The following is a 24,867-nucleotide window of genomic DNA, read 5'->3' on the forward strand; positions in this document are numbered from 1 at the left end:
AGTTTTGGGAAAATTACTTTTAAAAAGTAATAAATTATAGTTACTTGTTACTTGATCAAAAAAATACTAATAGAATTACTCTTTGATAATTGTGATTAATTACCAGGGAGGGTAATTATCTCCCTTAAAAAAACAAATCAAATATCCGACATATCTCCCTGAAGGATTTACACAACTCCCGTTGCCTTAAAGGCCTACTGAAACCCACTACTACCCACCACGCAGTCTGATAGTTTATATATCAATGATGAAATATTAACATTGCAACACATGCCAATATGGCCTTTTTAGTTTACTAAATTAGAATTTCAAATTTCCCGGGAGTTTCATCTTGAAAATGTTGTGTAAGGATGACGTGTACGCAAGACGTCACGGGTTTTAAGGAAATATGAGCGCTGCACACACACTCAGCTAAAAGTCGTCTGCTTTAACGGCATAATTACACAGTATTTTGGAGATCTGTGTTGCTGAATCTTTTACAATTTGTTCAATTAATATTGGAGAAGTCACAGTAGAAAGATGGAGTTGGGAAGCTTTAGCCTTTAGCCACACAAACACACGGTGATTCCTTGTTTAAAATTCCTGGAGGTGAAACTTTCCTATGGATCAGAGCGCGGTCAAGCCAACATGGATCCCTACCAAATGTCAATCAGCAGGTTTCGGTGAGAAAATTGTGGTTAAAAAGTCAGTTCTTACCGGAGAAAAGCTGAGCTTGTGCCGTCCATAGCTGCCGTCGACTCCCCTGAGACACTGCGCATCAAGACATCCGTGGAGACACCCTTCCGACTATCAGGTACTATTTAACTCACTAAAACACTATCAACACAATAGAAAGATAAGGGATTTCCCAGAATTCACCTAGTAAATGTGTCTAAAAACATCGGAATCCGTCCCAATGCAATCGCGTTTTTTTTTAAACTTTTTTTTTTTTAATCTTTTTTTTTTTTGTAGTCCGTCGCTATCAATATCCTCAAACACGAACCTTACATCCTCGCTCAAATTAATGGGGAAATTGTCGTTTGTATGTTTAAAGGTATTTGTTTACTGTCTAACACAACAATATTACTGTCTCATACAGCGCTCATAAAAATTCCACTCAAATGCGTCACGGAGAATGATGTAATTACCTTACAACTTCTACCACTACAAATAGATTGCAGTCTGTTAGGAAGCACTTATAACGATATTTGAATTATTACAATTAACAGTTTTATATATATATATATACATATATATATACTGTTATAACTTTTATATATACTGTATATACCTGTGTGTGTGTGTGTATATATATATATATATATATATATATATATATATATATATACTGTAAGTATGTGTGTGTATATATGTATACACATAGATACAGTATATATATATATATATATATATGTGTGCATGTATGTATGTGTATATATATAAGTATTTATGTGTGTATATACATATATATGTATGTATGTATGTATATATATATATACGTATGTATATATATTTAAGTATATTTATAAATATATGTAAGTATATATATATATATATATATATATATATATATATAAGTACATATGTATATGTAAGTATAGATATACATATGTATGTATGTGGGGAAATTTGTATGTATTTCTGTATGTATATATATATATATATATATATATATGTATGTATGTATGTACGTATGAATATGTATGTATGTGTATATATATATATATATATATATATATATATATATATATATATATGCACACGCATGCCCGCACACGCATTAACACACACACACACACACACACATACATATATATATATATATATATATATATATATATATATATATATATATATATATATATATATATATATATATATATATATATATATATATATATATGTGGGTATTAGGGGTGTAATGGTACACAAAAATTCTGGTTTCGTACGTACCTTGGTTTAGAGGTCACGGTTCGGTTCATTTTTGGTACAGTAAGAAAACAACAAAATCTAAATTTTTTGGTTATTTATTTACTAAATTTGTAAACAATGGCTTTATCCTTTTAACATTGGGAACGCTATAATCATTCTGCCCACATTAATCCACATTAAACTGCCTCAAGTTGTTGCTTTGATTAAATAAACCTTTGTTCTACATATAAAAAGTGCAACATTAAACAGTTTCAAGTCAACTCATCATGCTTAATTTATTACAGCATTTGGGAAGCCTGTAGGTGACTTTTATTATGTAAATGTTATATTTTTGTCAACATGTGATAACAGGGACCCTGCCATTCAAAACTAGGCTGCTACATTAATAATGATTAATATAACTATAGCTTGAAAAATAGTACAACAGCAATTGGAGAGACTATCATCCCTGAACACCATAGAGTTCAATGTAATAACAGGCAGACAGGGCTTTGCTGCCCCTAACACACACACACACACATACACACACACTCACACAACACACACACACACACACACACACACACACACAGCAAAATGAGCTAACGTTATGCTAAAAGCTAATTAGCCTTCACCTCAAGCCAGAACTGCGAGTTTCTAGAAGGTCAACGGGCTCATAGTGAGGTTAGTAGTAGTTGTGACTGGGAAGTGTTTTTTATAATTTGGGGAGAGTACGCTGTCCGTTGCTCCCCTGCTAAACACCTGTCTGCTCGACGCTGAAGCATTGAATACATGCGCTCTGAATACGCACTGCTGATTGGCTGTTACATCGATCTGAATTCGCACTGCTGATTGGCTTTGTATCTAACCAATCAAACAGTTGTGTGGGTTGGTAAATGCTGGGTGCTGTGTAGGAGACAGAGGCAGAAAGCAGAGCAGCTTGTGAGGACTTTTGCTTACAAACTCGTTCGGTACACCCGTGTGCCGAACCGAAATCCCCGTACCGGAACGGTTCAATACAAATACACGTACCGTTACACCCCTAGTGGGTATATATGTATGTATTTATGTATGTATATATGTACGTATGTATGTATGTATGTATGTGTATATATATATATATATATATATATATATATATATGTGTTTATATATAAGTATATATGTGTGTGAGTATACATGTATGTATATATGTATGTATGTACGTATGTATATATATATGTATGTATATGTATATATACACTTAAATGTATACATGGTACTATATTGTGATGTTATGAGCCAGGGAAAAAAGAACTACCCTACCCAGCATGCGACAGGAGTGACGAGCATGCGCGGTCGCCCGGTAAAGGTTGTGTGTTGCCATGACGGCATCTTGTATGTTGTGATATGCACGCTCTGAAAGCAAACGTTAAGAACTCAGCCAACACTCCTCGTCTGCATTATTCATAAATAGACAGACAACACAAATACTCCGCTGCTTCACAGGCCGCTGGATGTAGCCGGCAAAGTATTCCCATGCTAGCCAGCCGGTCTAGCAAACACGCGTCATTCAGTCCAAAACGGCCCGATCTATCCACATCCAGAATTGTCTGGCGGTCGTAAGTGATCCCGGAGTGACCACGCTGTAAGCCAGCCATGGAATTTGCAGAATTGTCCGGTATTTTTGCCAAATGTTCCATCTTTACCAAGAGCCCCTCCACGCCGAAGCCCGTCCGGGCGCCGCGATCTTTATAAGAAAAGGCGTTAACAAAATAAAAGCATGTAAACAACATACGCAAATACGCGATAAAATAATAAAATAATTGTCGGCGTTAATAGATTGATGAGTTAACTCGTAATTAACGCATTAATTTGCCCACCCCTAATATATATATATATACATACACACAAACAGACTCGTATATATATATATATATATATATATATTTTTGTTTTTGTTTTGTTTTGTTTGTTTTTTGTTTTTCCCAGTATTACTGCAATGTAATAAATATTCTAACTGTATGTACATTTGCCTCCTCAATGCTTCAGGTAGAAGTGAGTTGTGAAAATGATTGACATGTTAAAAGCGTAATCATTTCCCACAGTTAATAACAACTGGACTCAGAACATTCTTGCACATATATTACACATGTCTAATACGGCAGTGTAATAATCAACAAGTACAATACACAGACAAGTTCAATACATGGAAAAAAATACCAAAATGGTGACAAAAAAAAATCTGGCATACACTGTGGGTAAGAATTTTGGCTCGAGTGCGGAGGAAAAGCTCTGACTTGTTTTTATGTCTTGTTTGTGCACTTGAACGCCACTAAAACTTGTGTTATCAGTACGGTTAAATATATTAGGTTTCTTGCGTTTTGTGCGTGGTTTCAGACTAAAAAGCCACTTTAAACATTTCCTAATGTAGGGTTATCGAAATGATCGCCTTATGCAATCCATCAACCTATACAAAATATCACAAACAATATTTTTATGTTGTGCTGATTAATTAACCAAACTCTAATCCAAACATTAAAATGCGAACAAAAAATGAGTTGTACATTTCTTAAAAACTACATTTTAAAGTCATAGAAATTGTTCATCACTTCATAAGTTAAAGACCTCATTTGTCATTTGTCTGATATTCCCATTCTCATGATTTCCTATAGAACAAGACTTGTTGACCCCACACCTCAATAAAATGACCTACATTTGGGAGGGGATTTATACTGCCACATTTTTACGGTTTACCTGAGACATGAAACAATTGGTGGGGTGCACTATCGACTTTAGCCACCACATGGCAGTAAAATGTTGAATATCCTAAAATGTGTTTTGAGGCATTTACAACTTTGACCACAGCGCCAGTTCCTATGTATATACAATTGTTTAAGCAAAACACAGTCAAATAAAGCAAAAACTAGTATTGGCTACTCATTTAGATCATTTTGTGTTGTGCATCAAAGTCCTGCTTGATCTCAGGATCCAGCTTTTCCACTAAAGAAAAACCCCCAGGGCCCACTCAAATATACGTCCAAAAAAATCTGACAAAATAATAATGAATAGTGATAACATGTTTCTTAAATAAACTGTAAATACATTTTATGTGCAGATGAAAATACATATTCACCACTTTAGTCATAATTTATGCGCTTAAGAAACTTCTCCATGGCTTTAGCTCCAGACTTCGGTTTGTTTGGAATTGTAGTTACTCCATCAAGGGGTGAAAAAGTGTATTACAACTGAGTACCTATATGGACCCCAGCTGAGAAACACACATTTTTGGCGGGCCTCTATACCACGCTTGCAACCCAACAATGAGCCCTATGGTTAAGACACACTGGTTTAGGCTGCTAGCAAAAGTTAGGGTTACAGGCCTCTCCACCACTAGTTGCTGTAGCGAATTTCAATTAACCCTATAAGAACAGACCAAAACATCCAGAGTCTCACTTGGTTTCTTGTTAGCTCGTATTACATGGCTACCAAGAAAGACAAAACTTAATTCAACTAAATGGATGACATTTGTTGAATTAAAGAAGGATATCATGGAGGCTAGCATGTAGCTAAATCTTCTCCATGACAAAGTTGAGTCCATAATGTCTTAAATGGTTGATAGTGTGAGTGCATCTGATTTAATGTGAACAACTTCATTGGTTCAACGTGACCTGTTCAACAATGGCATTGTTCCGATATGACAAGGCTGATTTTATCGTTGGCATGTGAAGCTTGTAAACCCGGAAGAATCCATCAGTCAGCCGCAGCCATGTATAAAATTGCAGGGTTCAAAGCGTGGGGAAAAAAACTAGCGGCTCCATTTTGTCCATATTGTGTATTGAATTGTTCCTTGTATACAAAACTTACATTCGCCATGACGATACTTGGTAGCAATAGTTTGCAGTGATGGGCAGTAACAAGCTACATGTAGCATAGCTACGTAGCTTAACTAAATTTTCCAATATTTTAGCTACTTTTTAACGAATAGCTTTTCCTCTAGCTTTGCTACTTTTAGACCAATTTCGCTAGGTAGCGTACATCAAAGCTACAAGCTACAAAGAGAGAAAATAGACTGTGAATCCAGGTCAAACAAATATGGGGAAATCGAATGACCTAGAGTGGTGGGGGTGTCAAACTCGTTTTCATCTAGGGCCACATCGCAATTACGGTTGCCTTCAGAAGGACGCTTTTAACAATGAGTAATAAATGAATGTGCATGTATGTATATATAATACCTTAACAATATATTTTTTTACATAAGCTGCAAAAAAAACCCTTAAATTTTACTTTATAACCTGGCAGCTCAGTCAGCAGAATTTTACAGTAAGAACAGTGGTCTGTTTTATAGCATATAAAAAAATTTAATAAATGGAATAGAATGGAAGAACAATACCACTGTTTTTGTTTTTTTAACTGTAAAATGTTGTTTTAATGTTTTTTTGTTTTTTTATGTTTTAATGTCTTGCTGTACATGGACAGAAAACAGTACCTAAGTTGATTTTACGTTAAAAAAAAAAAAAAAAACTCAGTCGGCAGAATTTTACCGTAAAATCTATTGTCTACAATTTGATTGATCATTTGTTTTGGAGTCATAAGTCGAGCAGATATTTAAGTACAGTATTTATCTGAAGTTTGAAAAAAAATATTTTTAGAAGACATAGCGACTTGTCCAGGGTGTACCCCGCCTCCCGCCCGATTGTAGCTGAGATAGGCGCCAGCGCCCCCCGCGACCCCAAAAGGGAATAAGCGGTAGGAAATGGATGGATGGATGGATGATAATATACTATTTAGATTTTGATAATATTGTATTTTAAAAGATATGCAATTGAATGCAGTACAGGATTTTTAATGTCAAAAGGGAAAGAACAAATACATTTAGTAGGAAAAGATTCAGCATTTTATTAACACACATTATTTCCAGGCTTTCACGGGCCACATAAAATAATGTGGCGGACCAGATTTGGCCACCGGGCCTTCAGTTTGAAACCTGTGACCTAGATGAATGAGAACATTCATACATACGAAGAAAATCCATGATGATTGGTTGGTGTTTAGATGATGAGTCACAATTGGCTAAGGTTAGGGCGTAACATTACGGACTGGCCAATCAGAAGCAAGATAAGGTGGGACATCAAAACTAGTAAGCAAAATCCTAACAGACAGGTGTCACTCATGTCACATAACGACAAGGGAGTCGGAGACAGAGGGACGCTTCAAGTTGACGACGACCAAAAAAACTCCTCTCTGAGCTGCCACATTATCGTGGTAGAGGAGTTTGCGTGTCCCAATGATCCTAGGAGCTATGTGGTCCGGCGGCTTTAAGCCCCCTGGTAGGGTCTCGCAAGGCAAACAGGTCCTCGGTGAGGGATCAGACAAAGAGCAGCTCGAAGATCTTTTATAAAGAAGACATATCGAGGACCCAGATTTCCCTCGCCCGGACGCGGGTCACCGGGGCCCCCCTCTGGAGCCAGGTCCGGAGGTGGGGCACGATGGCGAGCGCCTGGTGGCCGGGCCTGTTCCCATGGGGCCCGACTGGTCACAGCCCGAAAAGGCAACATGGGTCCCCCCTCCAATAGGCTCACCACCCATAGCAGGGGCCATAAAGGCCCGGAGTTCCTTAAGGCTTTGGATGCTGTGGGGCTGACGAGACATCGCGTGGACATCAGGGGCGGTACCTCTGGATTGGCAGACCAGGGTGGTGGTCCCTCTCTTTAAGAAGGGGAACTGGGGGTTGTGTTCCAACTATCGTGGGATCACACTCCTCAGCCTTCCCGGTAAGGTTTATTCAGGTGTACTGGAGAGGAGGCTACGCTGGATGGTCGAACCTCGGATTCAGGAGGATCAGTGTGGTTTTCGTCCTGGTCGTGGAACTGGGGACCAGCTCTATACTCTCGGCCGGGTTCTTGAGGGTGCATGGGAGTTTGCCCAACCAGTCTACATGTGCTTTGTGGACTTGGAGAAGGCATTCGACCGTGTTCCTCGGGAAGTCCTGTGGGGAGTGCTCAGAGAGTATGGGGTATCGGACTGTCTTATTTTCGCGGTCTGCTCCCTGTACGATCAGTGTCAGAGCTTGGTCCGCATTTCCGGCAGTAACTCGGACACATTTCCAGTGTGGGTTGGACTCCGCCAAGGCTGTCCTTTGTCACCGATTCTGTTCATAACTTTTATGGACAGAATTTTTAGGCGCAGTCAAGGCGTTGAGGGGTTCCGGTGTGGTGGCCGCGGGATTGGGTCCCTGCTTTTTGCTGATGATGTGGTCCGGATGGCTTCATCTGGCCGGGATCTTCAGCTCTCACTGGATCGGTTCACAGCCGAGTGTGAAGCGACCGGAATGAGAATCAGCACCTCCAAGTCCGAGTCCATGGTTCTCTCCCGGAAAAGGGTGGAGTGCCATCCCCGGGTTGGGGAGGAGACCCTGCCCCAGGTGGAGGAGTTCAAGTACCTAGGAGTCTTGTTCACGAGTGAGGGAAGAGTGGATCGTGAGATCGACAGGCGGATCGGTGCGGCGTCTTCAGTAATGCGGACGTTGTACCGATCCGTTGTGGTGAAGAAGGAGCTGAGCCGGAAGGCAAAGCTCTTTTAATTTACCGGTCGATCTACGTTCCCACCCTCACCTATGGTCATGAGCTATGGGTGATGACCGAAAGGATAAGATCACGGGTACAAGCGGCCGAAATGAGTTTCCTCCGCCGTGTGGCGGGGCTCTCCCTTAGAGATAGGGTGAGAAGCTCTGCCATCCGGGAGGAACTCAAAGTAAAGCGCTGCTCCTCCACATCAAGAGGAGCCAGATGAGGTGGTTCGGGCATCTGGTCAGGATGCCACCCGAACGCCTCCCTAGGGAAGTGTTTAGGGCACGTCCAACCGGTAGGAGGCCACGGGGAAGACCCGGGACACGTTGGGAAGACTATGTCTCCCGGCTGGCCTGGGAACGCTTCGGGATCCCCGGGAAGAGCTGGACGAAGTGGCTGGGGAGAGGGAAGTCTGGGCTTCCCTGCTTAGGCTGCTGCCCCCGTGACCCGACCTCGGATACGCTGAAGAAGATGGATGGATGGATGGACGACCAAAAAAAAGGAAACATATTTGAAAGGGGCAGAGGAATTCTCTCCCACAGATAAACATTTTTCTTTAGTGATGAAAATGACTTGGCCATACTTAGACAATTGTATGCGTTCAGAGAAAACAATGCCCAAAACCTTAGTTTTTTAGTTGTTTGGTCTGTAAACCAAAATCGTAATTGCTCTCTTCATCTAAGACGTGGAACATAAATTTAGGAACACATGAAGGTGAGTTGAGTTCATGAAAAGGTTTACTGCACATAAACATTACCAATTGTTCCCAAACAACACACACGCCATTGTTGTTTTTGTGAAAATGCTGTCTTTTTACTGGTGGTAGTGAAAATGAATAATATTATAAATAAATACATACAGTGGAGTGCGGGGACCCCTAGAGGTCATTGTAGGTTGTCCCCAGCTAAATGACCGTTAGCTAATAGTAGGACTGGGTGATATATCGATATACTCGATATGGGTTTGTCTCTGTGCGATATAGAAGATAACTATATCGTGATATTCGAGTATACATTCTTACGCAGTTGCTTTTTAGCTGCAGGCATTACACTGCAGGCTCTTCCCACTCTTTCTTGTCTCTCCTTCTCACAGACAAGCGCACCTTCTTACATACGTCACATACTGTCCTGTCATACGCCCTCGCATGAGAGGGAGCAGATTGGGTAACATTAGCTGTGGTGCGAGCGGTATTACGAGAGAAAGAAGGTGCCAATATGGGAACAAATGAAGGAAGAATTAATTCCTAAGAAAAACAGCACGGAATCCATCGTCTGACAGTGGTTTGGCTTCACATGGGAATATGTCGAACACGTATGCGGCAAAAGCGTTGTTACAAAAAGTTACACCTACTGCTAATTTGTAGCATCATTTGAAAAGTCACCCTCTAGACAAGGAGTGCTTGAAACTGCATGTCAACATCCCCGTTCGGTGCCATACCCGAAATGAACCAATTTAACTTAATCGGTCTGAAAATGCTGTGATGAGTTGGTGACTTGTCCAGGGTGTAAGCCGCCTTCCGTCCGATTGTAGCTGAGATAGGCTCTAGCGACCCCAAAAGGGACAAGCGGTAGAAAATGGATGGATGGATGGATGGTCTGAAAATGATAAATGATTTACTACAAATAATGTGGTTTTGTTTATTTACTTATGCCAGCCATGCATACTGACAGAACAATTAAATGCTTTTCCCGCTAGATGGCAGAAGTATGACTACTATAATAACCTGGCGGTTATTGCCATAGTTAAAAATAGGTCAATAGGACATGCCCTTTTTAGGTGTGTGCCTATAGCGAGCCCTAAGCTAGTGGGGGCAGTCTGTGGTTGTAGACTAAAACAACAAGAATGTTTGCAAATGGTGCTGCAGTGCTCACTGTTGCACATCACATCATACTAATAAATAACCCTTTATAGTTTTATTATATATATGTATATTTAATTTTTTTTTTTTTTTTTTTATTATTATTATTTTTTTTAATCTCTAATGTGTTTTAAGAGCACATGATTTGACATGTACAAAAAAGTAAACTGCATGCGAATTGGTTGAGAATTTTTACAATCTCTTTTTTAATATGCATGCAATCCTTTTTTGGGGAACTTGGCCCCGACCTACAATGGTAGCTATGGGTCACATGGTCAATTGGCCAGAGTGGCATTCTCTAGGGCAAGGGCCTCAAACTCATTTTCATCGTGGGCCACATCGCAGATACCACTTTATGATAATATTACACAGTTTCCTTATTTTAAATTTTTTTTAATTATTATTTCTTTCATCCATCATCTTCCGCTCATCCGAGGTCGGGTCGCGGGGGCAGCAGCCTAAGCAGGGAAGCCCAGACTTCCCTCTCCCCAGCCACTTCGTCCAGCTCTTCCCGGGGGATCCCGAGGCGTTCCCAGGCCAGCCTGGAGACATAGTCTTCCCAACGTGTCCTGGGTCTTCCCCGTGGCCTCCTACCAGTTGGACGTGCCCTAAACACCTCCTTAGGGAGGCGTTCAAGTGGCATCCTGACCAGATGCCCGAGCCACCTCATCTGGCTCCTCTCGATGTGGAGGAGCAGCGGCTTTACTTTGAGTTCCTCCCGGATGACAGAGCTTCTCACCCTATCTCTAAGGGAGAGCCCCGCCACCCGGCGGAGGAAACTCATTTCGGCCGCTTGTACCCGTGATCTTATCCTTTCGGTCATGACCCAAAGCTCATGACCATAGGTGAGGATGGGAATGTAGATCGACCGGTAAATTGAGAGCTTTGCCTTCCGGCTCAGCTCCTTCTTCACCACAACGGATCGATACAACGTCCGCATTACGGAAGACGCCGCACCGATCCACCTGTCGATCTCACGAGCCACTCTTCCCCCACTCCTGAACAAGACTCCTGGGTACTTGAACTCCTCTACTTGGGGCAGGGTCTCCTCCCAAACCGGATATGGCACTCCACCCTTTTCCGGGCGAGAACCATGGACTCGGACTTGGAGGTGCTGATTCTCATTCCGGTCGCTTCACACTCGGCTGCGAACCGATTTTTTTCATTATTATCGTTGTTTACCAACAAAACTAAGGGAAAACCTGCTTTGAAATCAAAAGTCAAAGTGACAATTTCAGCTTGTATACGATTTTGATAAGAAAAAGGGTTTGAATGACACAAAGGCAAGACATACAACTAGGAACGGGATAGAGAGGGCACTATTTGGTTTACCTGACACATGAAACATGACAAATTGCGGGAATGCACTATCCACATTAGCCGCCATTCCAACTTTGACCACAGCATCAGTTGCTATGTAGAGTGGAGTTTTCCCTCATTTTCAGCAGACTGCAAAATGATTCACACCTCCTCTTCCTCTCATGCGAGATCCACCCAGGAATGGGGCTGTATAAATCCCTTTCCTACTGTAGCTTGTTGCATCAAATAATATAGAGTTAAGAGCTGCATTTGCCTGCCTTCACACTTTTTTTCTGTCAAAATGTAGATACATTAATCAATAAAGATGAAATGAAGTTGATGCACATTTAGAAATGTCCGATAATGGCTTTTTTGCCGATATCCGATATTCCAATATTGTCCGACTCTTAATTACCGATACCGATATCAACCGATACCGATATATACACTCTACAGTCGTGGAATTAACACATTATTATACCTAATATTGTTTTGATGCTCCACTGGATGCATTAAACAATGTAACAAGGTTTTCCAAAATAAATCAACTGAAGTTATGGAAAAAAATGCCAACATGGCAATATCTATTATTGAAGTCACAAAGTGCATTATTTTTATTAACATGCCTCAAAACAGCAGCTTGGAATTTGGGGTATATGCTCTCCCTGAAGAGAGCATGAGGAGGTTGTGGTGGGTGGGCTTGGGGGGATGGCGGGGTTGAGGTGGGGGAGGGGGTGTAGAGTTAGTGCTGCAAAGGGTTCAATCAATCAATCAATCAATGTTTACTTATATAGCCCTAAATCACTAGTGTCTCAAAGGGCTGCACAAACCACCACGACATCCTCGGTAGGCCCACATAAGGGCAAGGAAAACTCACACCCAGTGGGATATCGGTGACAATAATGACCCAGTGGGACGTCGGTGACAATGATGACTATGAGAACCTTAGAGAGGAGGAAAGCAATGGATGTCGAGCGGGTCTAACATGATACTGTGAAAGTTGAATCCACAATGGATCCAACACAGTCGCGAGAGTCCAGTCCAAAGCGGATCCAACACAGCAGCGAGAGTCCCGTTCACAGCGGAGCCAGCAGGAAACCATCCCAAGCGGAGGTGGATCAGCATCGCAGAGATGTCCCCAGCCGATACACAGGCAAGCAGTACATGGCCACCGGATCGGACCGGACCCCCTCGGACCGGACCCCCTCCACAAGGGAGAGTGGGACATAGAAGAAAAAGAAAAGAAACGGCAGATCAACTGGTCTAAAAAGGGAGTCTATTTAAAGGCTAGAGTATACAAATGAGTTTTAAGGTGAGACTTAAATGCTTCTACTGAGGTGGCATCTCGAACTGTTACCGGGAGGGCATTCCAGAGTACTGGAGCCCGAACGGAAAACGCTCTATAGCCCGCAGACTTTTTTTGGGCTTTGGGAATCACTAACAAGCCGGAGTCCTTTGAACGCAGATTTCTTGCCGGGACATATGGTACAATACAATCGGCAAGATAGGATGGAGCTAGACCGTGTAGTATTTTATACGTAAGTAGTAAAACCTTAAAGTCACATCTTAAGTGCACAGGAAGCCAGTGCAGGTGAGCCAGTACAGGCGTAATGTGATCAAACTTTCTTGTTCGTGTCAAAAGTCTAGCAGCCGCATTTTGTACCAACTGTAATCTTTTAATGCTAGACATGGGGAGACCCGAAAATAATACGTTACAGTAGTCGAGGCGAGACGTAACAAACGCATGGATAATGATCTCAGCGTCTTTAGTGGACAGAATGGAGCGAATTTTAGCGATATTACGGAGATGAAAGAAGGCCGTTTTAGTAACGCTTTTAATGTGTGCCTCAAAGGAGAGAGTTGGGTCGAAGATAATACCCAGATTCTTTACCGTGTCGCCTTGTTTAATTGTTTAAGTATTCTTTTGTTTAATTGTTCTGGGTGTCACGATCCGTGACTCGGATCGTTAATGGTTTTGCCCTCTTTGTTCATGTTTTGTTTCTGGACTCTGCCGATCCTTGTTTGAGCACTTCCTTGTTTGTGTTAGTCACCATGGCAACGTATTGTGTTCCTCCTCACGGGCTCCTGTCACACACCTGTTTCTAATAATTATTTGTGTATTCAAGCCCACCTGGTTCCTTAGTTCGTCCTCGGTCCATTACTTGCTTTTCGCAACACGTCACGTTTTGTATCCTTGTGTCCTCGATTATTTTGTGCTAAGTTCCACCTTAGCTTCACGTGCGTGTGGCAATTCGTTTAATGTTTTCTGTTTCCTGCTACGTTTTTAGCATTAGCTTTCCGTGCATTGGCACGCGCTTTGTTTTTCCCCTTTTTTGCACCAGTGTTCTTTTGTTTTATTATATTAAAACGTATTCTTACCTGCAATCCTGCTGACTGGTAGTGTGTGCATCCACGAAGTGGCAACTCCGCGCAACAAGTGCGCCGAACGCGTGACACTGGGTATTTGTTCTGTTGTGTTACAGTGCAGATGTTCTCCCGAAATGTGTTTGTCATTCTTGTTTGGTGTGTTTTCACTCTGTGGCACATATTTGTAACAGTGTTAAAGTTGTTTGTACTGCCACCCTCGGTGTGACCTGTATGGCTGTTGACCATGTGTGCTTTGCATTCACTTGTGTGTGTGAAAAGCCGTAGATAATATGTGATTGGGCCGGCATGTAAAGGCAGGGGCTTTAAGGTTTATTGGCGCTCTGTACCTCTCCCCACGTCTGTGTACACAGAGACGTTTTAAAAAGTAATACATTTTACTTTTTGAAACCGATATCGATAATTCTAAAACCGATCATTTTCAATATTACATTTTAAAGCATTTATCGGCCGATAATATCGGCAGTCCGATATTATTGGACATTCTTTCCAGGCAAACGCGGGCCACAAAGAATAACGAGGCGGGCCAGATGTGGCCCCCGGGCCTTGATTTTGATACTAGTGCTCTATGGGGAGCCATTGTATCCACCTACAGCCATTCAAACAATCAGTCATTGCACGCTGTGAAATTTTTCTCATGTGAAATATGCGCCACTGCATCATTACAAAAAGCAATGAGATGTATTTAGAAGACCTTATACAGATTTGATCAGAGGTGGGTAAAGTCGCCAAAAATGATACTCAAGTAAGTACTGTAGTTTTGGAGCAATGTGACATAATATGCATGTGCAAATGTGTGAAAAGTAATAATCTAAATCATTTCTTGAGTAAAAGTAAGTATTCAGTATGGATATGTATGTCGAGTATTAGTGTTGTCCCGATTCCAATATTTTGGTACCGGTACTACTTTTTGATAATACATACAGTATATATATATATATATATATATATATATATATATATATATATATATATATATATATATATATATACATAACTCTATGTTATTATTAATAACAGTATATATATATATATATATATATATATATATATATATATACTGTTATTAATAATAACATAGAGTTATATATATATATATATATATATATATATATATGTGTGTGTGTATATATTTATATAATATGTATATATATACTACTTTTCTAAATATAAAGGGGACCACAAAAAATGGCATTATTGGCTTTATTCTACCAAAACAATCTTACAGTCATTAAACATATGTTTCTTATTGCAATTTTGTCCTTAAACAAAATAGTGAACATACTAGACAACTTGTCTTGTTGTAGTTAGTAAACAAACAAAGACTCCTAATTAGTCTGCTGACATATGCAGTAACATATTGTGTCATTTATCATTCGATTATTTTGTCAACATTATTAAGGACAAGTGGTAGAAAATGAATTATTAATCTACTTCTTTATTTAATGTTAATATCTGCTTACTTTCTGTTTTAACAGGTTCTATCTACACTTCTGTTAAAATGTAATAATCACTCATTCTTCTGTTGTTTGGATACATTACTTTTGTTTTGGATGATGCCTCAAATTTGGGTATCGATCCGATACCAATTAGTTATCGGATCATATATTTTGTCCATAATTTAAGTCCTCATGTGTCCAGGGACGTATTTCTCAAGTTGATAGATAGATAGATAGATAGATAGATATTACTTTATTGATTACTTCAGGAGAGTTCCCTCAAACATAAAATACATTTTTTAAGCAAAAAAAAATGTTGTGATTATAAAAAATATCAATGTCATCATAGTAGTGTTGACTAGATACAGCATGCTGCGATACATGGTATCATTACAGCGGATCTCAGGTATAGATCCACCCATAGCGTTTGTTTACATTGTGACGCCTGTGAGCTACTGTGTGTAGTGAAGCATGTTTAGCTATTCCTCGTCCTGCAGGAATGATACTTGGAAGAAACGTATTTAAATTTTTGCCATGGAGACGAGGATTAGTGATCTAGAAGTAGCTAAAACTTTTCAGACTACGGATGGACGTTAGCGGCTAGCTAGCCAGCTGTGTCTTAAAGCACCTCTTCCTAAGGGCGTTACAGTGTTATAACTTCACCTTTATTGTTAGTTTTAAGCCAATATGCGTCCGTTCTCCATTTTCTGTCTACACACTGTGTCTACTTGTAAGTACTCTCTGATTGTGTGCTGCCGAACATGCTCCTCTGCTCGTAAACCCAGCAATGTCATGACCGGTACTTTTTAGTGGCGGTATAGTACCGAATATGATTCATCAGTATCGCGGCACTATACTTAAACCGGTATATCGTACAACCCTAGCGAATACCGGTATTTTTTGTATCGGTTCGTACTGAGTTGGGTTCATGAGGATAGTGAAGAGTCTGGACTAACTATACTGCTATCGATATTTTTTTTCTTCCAGCTGACCGATGTTATTACGACACGCTGTCACAATCAGCTTTGAGTAATGACAAATAAGGGAGCAACACCACACACAAGTTTGTGACACATAAAATGGTTTCTCCTCAAATGTTCCTCAAAGTCACGCACGTTGTGTCAGTTTGAAGTAACTGCATTCCACTTTGCACCGTACACATACCGTATTTTTCGGAATATAAGTCGCAGTTTTTTTCATACTCCGGAGCGACTTATGTGTGAAATTATTAACATATTACCGTAAAATATCAAATATTATTTATCTCATTCACGTATGAGACTAGCCGGATGTCAGCAATCACACACACGTCAACCAATGAAAATTCGGCAGAGGCGGGTCATGGCAGAAATGGATTGTGGGAAAGAAGATGCTACCTGGTAACTTATAAAAACAAAGGGCTGAACAAAAATGGCACCGAAAAGGAAAGCATATAAAGTAGGTTACAAGCTGGAAGTAGTGAAATACGCAGCAGGAAACTGCAATCGAGCAGCAGAAAGCAAGTTTCTGGGAGCTTTAAGGCAGTCCTGCGCTGCCTGTGGGAGCAGTGGATGATGGAAGGAGAGCACAGCTTCACGGCAACCGGGAGAATGCGCCATGCAACTTTTCTGGATGTCATCGGATGGATCGACAAAGCATGGGCTTCAGTGACAACCGAAACCATCCTGTCCGGATTCAGAAAGGCTGCAATAATTGGAACTGCACCTGACGATGACTCTGACGTAAGCGACGTACCTATAGAGGAGGAAGCGGCGCATTGTCTTATTTTGGAGTTGGCAGAATTGTTTCGAAGCGACACAGAAAACGAAGATTTCATGGAATTTAGCGATCAGGAGTGACAGATTGTTTGGTAAATGTATAGCATGTTCTATATGTTATAGTTATTTGAATGACTCTTACCATAAGATGTTATGTTAACGTATCAGGCACTTTCTCAGTTGGTTATTTATGCATCATATAACGTACACTTATTCAGCCTGTTGTTCACTATTCTTTATTTATTTTAAATTGCCTTTCAAATGTCTGTTCTTGTTGGATTTCCCCCAAAAATGCGACTTATACTCTAGTGCAGGGGTAGGGAACCTATGGCTTTAGAGCCAGATGTGGCTCTTTTGATGACTGCATCTGGCTCTCGGATAAATCTGAGCTGACAATGCTTAACAGGATAAGTAATTAATAATTCTATTTGTAATCATAGTGTTAAAAATAACATTCAAAATATAAAACATTCTCATGTATTTTTATGTTCAAGAAGTTGCGTTAATGGTAAGAAGTAATTTATTTATTATTGGTTAGTGTTGGGCTTGCCCTTCTAGGGGTTCTTCAGACCACCAAACACCGACATGAGAGCCTGTTTTAGGGTAAAATATTGTTGTTGTTTTTCTATTAGTCTCTCAGTTGCTTTCCAGCAATTGTCTTTTTCTCTTTCGTCCTCACTCGCGCTCTGGCTCCAGCCCCAACCCTGTCTCTCCTCCTGGCTGCTGCTTACAACAGAGCGACAGGTGATTTGATAAAAAGGCCCAGGTGGGCCGTCTACGCACCTTTCGCTGAATTCGAGGCCGGTCCTGGTAACATCCCGCTTTGCTGCAGGTCACGCCCCCTCCACTGTTTGCTTTGAATAACAATGTTATTACAAAGAATAAGAGACCTATTATACTCTGGAAATGTTGGTCTTACTTAAAAATGCATGCGTTTAGTTGTGTTCAGTGTTAAAAAAATATATTATATGGCTCTTAAGGAAATACATTTTAAAATATTTGGCTTCATGGCTCTCTCAGCCAAAAAGGTTCCCGACCCCTGCTCCAGTGCGACGTACATATGTTTTTTCCCTTCTTTTTTATGCATTTTCGGCAGGTGCGACTTATACTCCGGTGCGACTTATACTCCAAGAAATACGGTATTTGACTTGTTTAAGTCTTGTTTAAGTGTCGATAAAAAAAACGTCCCTGTTCTGATATTTGACATCATATTGGAGGTGTTATGGTTATGGCTATGGTTTAATTTGTGCTAATATAAATGCTAACAATAAGCAACGTTTCAAAAAAAGTGCAGTTTCCCTTTTATTAAATGCACCACCTCTGGATTTAATGAACTTGCTGGTTAATTCTGGCCTTCACTCATTCAATGATTGTGATTTCAGGTGAAAATATGGTTCCAGAACCGTCGCTCCAAGTTCAAGAAACTCTACAAGAACGGAGAGTTTCCACTGGGGGACATGGCTTTGGAACACAGCCCAGAGGCCAGTGATTCAATGGCGTGCAACTCGCCTCCGTCCCCCGCCGCTTGGGAAAACAACACCAGCAGTAACCCCAACAACAACAACAACGACGACGACAACGACAACAACGACACGAACAGCAGCAGCAGCATGAAGAACAACACAATGCTGGACCCCACCAGCAGGGGGCAGGAATCTTACCAGCCTCAGGGGGATGACTCCTCTTCAGTCTACATGGATGAGTACACGCACCAGAATTGGTACCAGCAGCAAGACACACATTTAGGTCTGCCAGCCGCTGGCCCCGCCCACCACGCACCCCCATCGGCACCGGCATCCACGCAAAGCATGGGCGCCGTTTACTGAGTCCCTTACAAACACTTTCAATGGATCTTTCCAACTCCAACTTACTGCGCCTGAAGTGGTAATATATATTTTGTCGTACATCGATCCACACTGTGCCTTAAATCACAAGCAAAACTGTAGGTAAGTACCTACTGCCCTCTAGTGGAGGAAGATTTTAATATTCTCCCTGCTGCCGTGCGTCACTCGCATAGTTCCATGACTAAGACTCATTTTCGGACCATTTAAGTAAAACTGGCACAGTGGTTGGGAGTCCACTGCCTTATAAACTATCACACGTATTCCTGCAGTTGCCTGTAATCTGCATCATTTGTAAATAATAATGACACATATCTTTCCCTTCACAATTTTAGGATGAAAATAACATATATTGCAGGATTTTACACTCGTTTTGCTTTGTCGCCTACAATATAACAACAAGTTATTAACATAGACAAACATTGGATGGCTTTTAGTGTCTTTCATTTACAAAATGTGGCAAAAATCTTGACGCTGCAAAAAAGAGCTGTCAAAATATAAGATAAGACTAGATTTTAGGGGAAAATTTATAAAAAACTAGGGAAATGAACTGTAGCTGCATGGACGGATCATTTTACTCGATAAGACATACAAAATGTATATTTGTATATCGAGAAATTAGCAGGACTTTTAAGTATTTTATTCTGAAAACCAGCATTATTTAACGTGCAATTCTTGAATGAAGCATCTTCGAGATGTCGCAGAATCTTTGAACAAAACATTTTTATGTGGGGGGGAAGAAATATCTTATGAGAATAGTTATTTTCTCAATTTTAACATTTTTTAAGTAGAATAGAACAATATATATTTATTCATGCTGACATTGAGATTAGTCAGTGACTAAAAAATAAGTAAATAGCTCTTAAAACTAGGGACATTTCTAGAAACAAACTTTTAAAACTTGGCATGGGGCAAATAACTTGTACTATATATCCTGGGAACTAGTGTCCACTGTAGTGGGCATTTGTAGTTTTTTGTTTTTTTTTTCCTAAAATTTGTAACCCTGACCTTTTAGAAAAAGACCATCAACAAACGTCCACTGGAGAAGACGCGCAGGCTATCCACTTTCAGTTCAAAACTCGGGATAATCTAATTTTGTACAGCTGATTCCTTAAAGCACGATAGCGCTGTTTGTTGTATAGATGATCTTTGACAGTACTCCTGATATTGAGAGGAACATGGACCAGGACATGTTGCTGTTTGAATTGATGAATCGCTATTTGGTGAAGTACAATACAACGTTCTATCCTCCTGAAAGTCCACTGCAGTGGACTTTTTTTTTTGCATTAACAGGAAATATCTTTCTCCAAAAAAAGAAATGGACCATAAACAAATGTCCACTCCAGAGGGCGCTGGTTCTCAGGAATTTCCAAAATAAGACTAATAGTGTGATCCTTAGGTCCGGGGCCTACAAAATAAATGAAACATGGAACAAAACCTATTTATGTCCTATTCATATATATATATATATATATATATATATATATATATATATATATATATATATATATATATATATATATATATGTATATGTGTATGTGTATGTATGTATGTATTTGTAGAGTATATATATACACACACATAGAGTATAAGGGCATACAAATATAATATTTAAAGAGATCTTTGAAAGCCTTGTTGCCAAGTATAGATGTCAGAAATGTATTGTCAATATTCACCAGCTTTGGGATCATCTTAAGAGGTATTTCCAAATATTCTTAATATCTTAAAAGTTTTGAGGCTGTCACTTGGCAAGTTTGAACTACCTGAGATCAGGCCACTGGATCATGTTGTGTGCTTCATGATCCAGTTTGTAGTGGTCGGAATTCTTGCAAGTTGGTAGAGGATTAAATGTCACCTGTTAAATACAAATTAATGTGTAACTTTTATTTAATGTTTTTGTTGTTGATGTTCTCTCTCTGTTTGTGTCTTCATAAGGAGGTAAACAGTATTTCCCACACTGTACGTAACTATTTTGGGCTGTCCTCCTGCAAACTTAAGTCCCAAGGTAACTGGTATCCATCATGCCTCTCGTCAGGTGACGTCTAATTAATGTGAGAAAATTACTCACAAGTCAACCCTGACTTCCTTTTCATCGACTTTTTGATTATTGTCACCTTCCACGGAAGGTGAACTTTGAGATGTTTTTGATGTTTTTTTTCTTTTGTGAACTGCTACATTTTTGGCTGCCGGCAATGGGGAGGGACGGCCTTTTGACAGCTGCGATCGTCATTACATAACGAGCAAACCATAAAGTTTACCGAACCCTCAGCAAGTATTTTGGACTTCAATCAAGTGACGAGGGCGTTGTCATTCGTGTCACCTCATTTTGTCATTTAGGTATGAGGATGCATCGTGTAATTCAACCTTTAACGAGGACAAGCCTCTGTGCTACAGTTGCTTTTAAACCAGGTGTGTTCAAAGTGTCTCACACCTTATTTATCGGCCCGCGTCACTTTGTAGAATTAGAATTACAATTCAATATAAAAATGTAAAAAAAATTTTTTTTAAAAATCTAAACAGTTGAAATGTTGATACGCCAACCCTATTAGTAATAATAACAATACATGGAAATATTAGAGACGCATTTCCGATTCTTGAAGATTCCATTCAAAATCCATTCTCGATTTAACACCATTCTCATTTTATATTATTTGGTATATAAATGATAATAAAACCTTTACAAGACACGTTTAAAAAGCTCCTCTTTGCTGCTGACATACAACTTATTTGTGCAATGTTGGCCTAAAAGGGTTGTTTTTTTTAATGCATTTTCTACATTTTATTTACAAAAATCATTCTAATACAGGAGTGTCAAACGTACGGCCCGACGGCCGGATCAGGCCTGCGAACATGGTTTATCTGGCCCGCGGGATGAGTTTGCTAAGTATAAAAATTAACCTGAAATGTTGTTCTAAAAGTGTCCACTAGATGTCGCAATATCAATTCTTTGTATCTTTGTAGATGATGCCACATATGTACAAAATAAACCACATGTTAGTACATCAGTCGAGGAAAATGATCAAACTACATAAATAACATCCTGTCATTTCATTTTGATATATTTTTTTATCTTGATAGATTGAAAATCAACTTCAATGAGTTGACTGATGAACATTATCACATCATTTATTCAGAAAAAACAAGAAATTAAGTATGTATACTATTAACTGCGACAGGTAATTGTAAAAAAACAACAACAACAATATGATTTGCACAATTTCAGAATGTGCTACTTTTAAACAAAGAAAACAGTCTGAAGTTGTCTTTATTTTTAAGTTATCGTGCCAGGATTTTACCAGTTCGGCCCACTTAGGAGTAGATTTTTCTCCACGTGGCCCCCGATCTAAAAAGAGTTTGACACCCCTGCTCTAATAATATAAAAAAAAGGAGTAATTCCAACCTATACCCGGATTTAGAAATCCACACAGCAATAGAGGAGACATATTCCTATTAAATATAATACCAACAAAAATGAAGAAAAGCACCTGTATCGATAAATATAATGATATTGTCATTTGCAGTTGTTACTCCAAAAATGTATTCTTAAAAAGCAAAAATGTATATATATATATTTTGTTTACAATGATTCTCAAAAATTATAAATTGATTTACAATCGGAGTATTTGGAAGTGAGTTGCTATTTTTAAATGCCCCGTTCCCCGTTCCTGCGACAGAATTTGACAGAGCACACCAAGGACGTATAAAATACAGCAATACCTTGCAAGTGAGGGAGAGACAGGCTTATTGGGAGGAGGAAGTCCCAGTAATGAGACCAAGACAACGCTTACCGAAATTACTATAAAAAAATACCTAAATATAAGACGCACCCGTCTAATTTTTTGGCCCTGTTTATTGTGTGCATATAAAAGCCACAGGTGTACACATTGAAATATGAAATGTTCCCCAAAAGTCGCTGCTTGTTACCCGGCACACAGGACCCTGGAAAAGTCATTATGAGCACCGAAACAGCTGATATCGATATATCGTCTCATCCAACATATTCAGCCTTTTTGTCCGGAGGAAAATTCTTCAAAAGTCGTCTTTGATTTTTGAAATTTCAGACATAGACAAACTTTATTTATCCACAAGGGAAATTGTTCAATTCAGTAGCTCAGTTTCACAAGATTGAAAGGTTAAGGATGGAAAGAATAATGCAGGTATAGAATAAAAATGTATGGAACTCTCCTTAAGGAATCAATAAAGTTCTATCTATCTACCATAGTAGCAATAGTAGCATAGAAACATTATAAAATAAAACAAATATAACATATATGTAATATATGTAATATTTACATATTATATACACAGTATATAAATATATAAACTGTTGGCTGTGCAAATCTTGTGAAACAAAAAAATAATAATCCCCAAATGAGCCACGTCATTTTATATGCCGCAGGGATCAAAGCGTGTGAAAAAAGTTTGACAATGACAGTAATCATCAACTTCTAAAGGCCTTAGTGGCCACGTGGGTGGACAGCACCTTTTAGCTCTTATTTCCAAAATTGTGTATGCTACTGAAATGGGGTCTTATGCCGACATATGCAGTGGTCCCCAACCACTCATTTCCGGTGTGGTTGTTTCCGATTGGTACCGGGCCGCAGAAGAATTTTTTATATATATATTTTTTTTTTTTTATTAAATCAACATAAAAAACACAATATACACTTACAATTAGTGCACCAACCACAAAAACCTCCCTTTTTCATGACAAAAATGTCCCTTTTTCATGACAAAGAAGAAAAAATAAAAAAGAAGAGTCAGAAGAGTATAACTTACAATGGAATTTGAAAAAAAAAGTGTAAAAATACAAATTTGCATGTCACTACACATGAAGTACACGTTTGTGTACTTATGGACTAAGTACATCATATCAAAAGATGATTTTTAGATTTTATTCTAATTAGGGTCCAAAAACCCCAAATAGCAAAGAGAAATAAAGTATGTAAACAAAGAGCTTGGGCATTAAGAGGTTAAAGACCGTTTGGCACGTTCATCCTTGATGATGGCCACTGCGTCCGTGCGCTTTCGCTTCATTCGTCTTTCCTTTTCTTTGACGAAGGGAAAAACTTAAAAGGTGTAAAGCCACATTTTTGTCTCAGGGTAGCGACGCGCGACTACGTATCCTTCTGCCGCACGCATTTTCCTTACTGACCATTTATAGGCGTGCGTCATAACCAAGAAACATGGTGACATGAGGACCGCCTGTGCACGACTTTTGGTTTTAGCCTGTTTACGACACGTATAAAAATGCCCCCCCCCGTAAACCTTGATTTCTCGCTGTGCATTTGGACACCCCTGGTTTGAACAGCAACAATTATATTACATTTATTAGTAAGAATGTGACGACAGAACGTCATTGTACCATTCATTTTTCTGGCGTACAGTACAGGCCAAAAGTTTGGACTGAACTTCTCATTCAACGTGTTTTCTTTATTTTCATGACTGTTTACATTGTAGATTGTCACTGAAGGCATCAAAAATGTGAATGTGGAGTTATGTACTTAACAAAAAAAAAAGTGAAATGACTGAAAACATGTTTTGTGTTCTAGTTTCTTCAAAATAGCCACCCTTTGCTCTGGTTACTGCTTTGCACACTCATAGGATTCTCTCCATGAGCTTCAAGCACACCTGTGAAGTGAAAACCATTTCAAAAGTTTGGACACACCTTCCTATTTCAATGTCTTTTCTTTATTTGCATGACTATTTACATTGTAGATTGTCACTGAAGGCATCAAAACTATGATGCCTGTGAAGTGAAAACCCTTTCAGGCTTGAACCTCATAGAGAGAATGCCAAGAGTGTGCAAAAAAGTAATCAGAGCAAAGGGTGGATATTTTGAAGAAAGT

General features: G+C 39.5%; 1 protein-coding gene and 1 pseudogene across 1 annotated transcript in view; one reads left to right on the top strand and one right to left on the bottom strand.

The window, feature by feature from the left end:
- Positions 1–20,482, top strand: part of LOC133541078 (homeobox protein Dlx3b-like) — a 53,995-nt gene extending 33,513 nt beyond the window's left edge. The window contains exon 3 of the mRNA XM_061884165.1: positions 18,559–20,482. Coding sequence (XP_061740149.1) covers positions 18,559–19,002 — 444 coding nt within the window. The 3' untranslated portion in view covers positions 19,003–20,482. The remainder of the gene's footprint in view (positions 1–18,558) is intronic.
- The window catches only part of LOC133541814 (homeobox protein Dlx4a-like), a 110,836-nt pseudogene that overhangs the window by 49,389 nt on the left and 36,580 nt on the right, over positions 1–24,867 (bottom strand).

The sequence above is a fragment of the Nerophis ophidion genome, linkage group LG23 (genome assembly GCF_033978795.1).
Source record: "Nerophis ophidion isolate RoL-2023_Sa linkage group LG23, RoL_Noph_v1.0, whole genome shotgun sequence".
Lineage (NCBI taxonomy): Eukaryota > Metazoa > Chordata > Actinopteri > Syngnathiformes > Syngnathidae > Nerophis > Nerophis ophidion.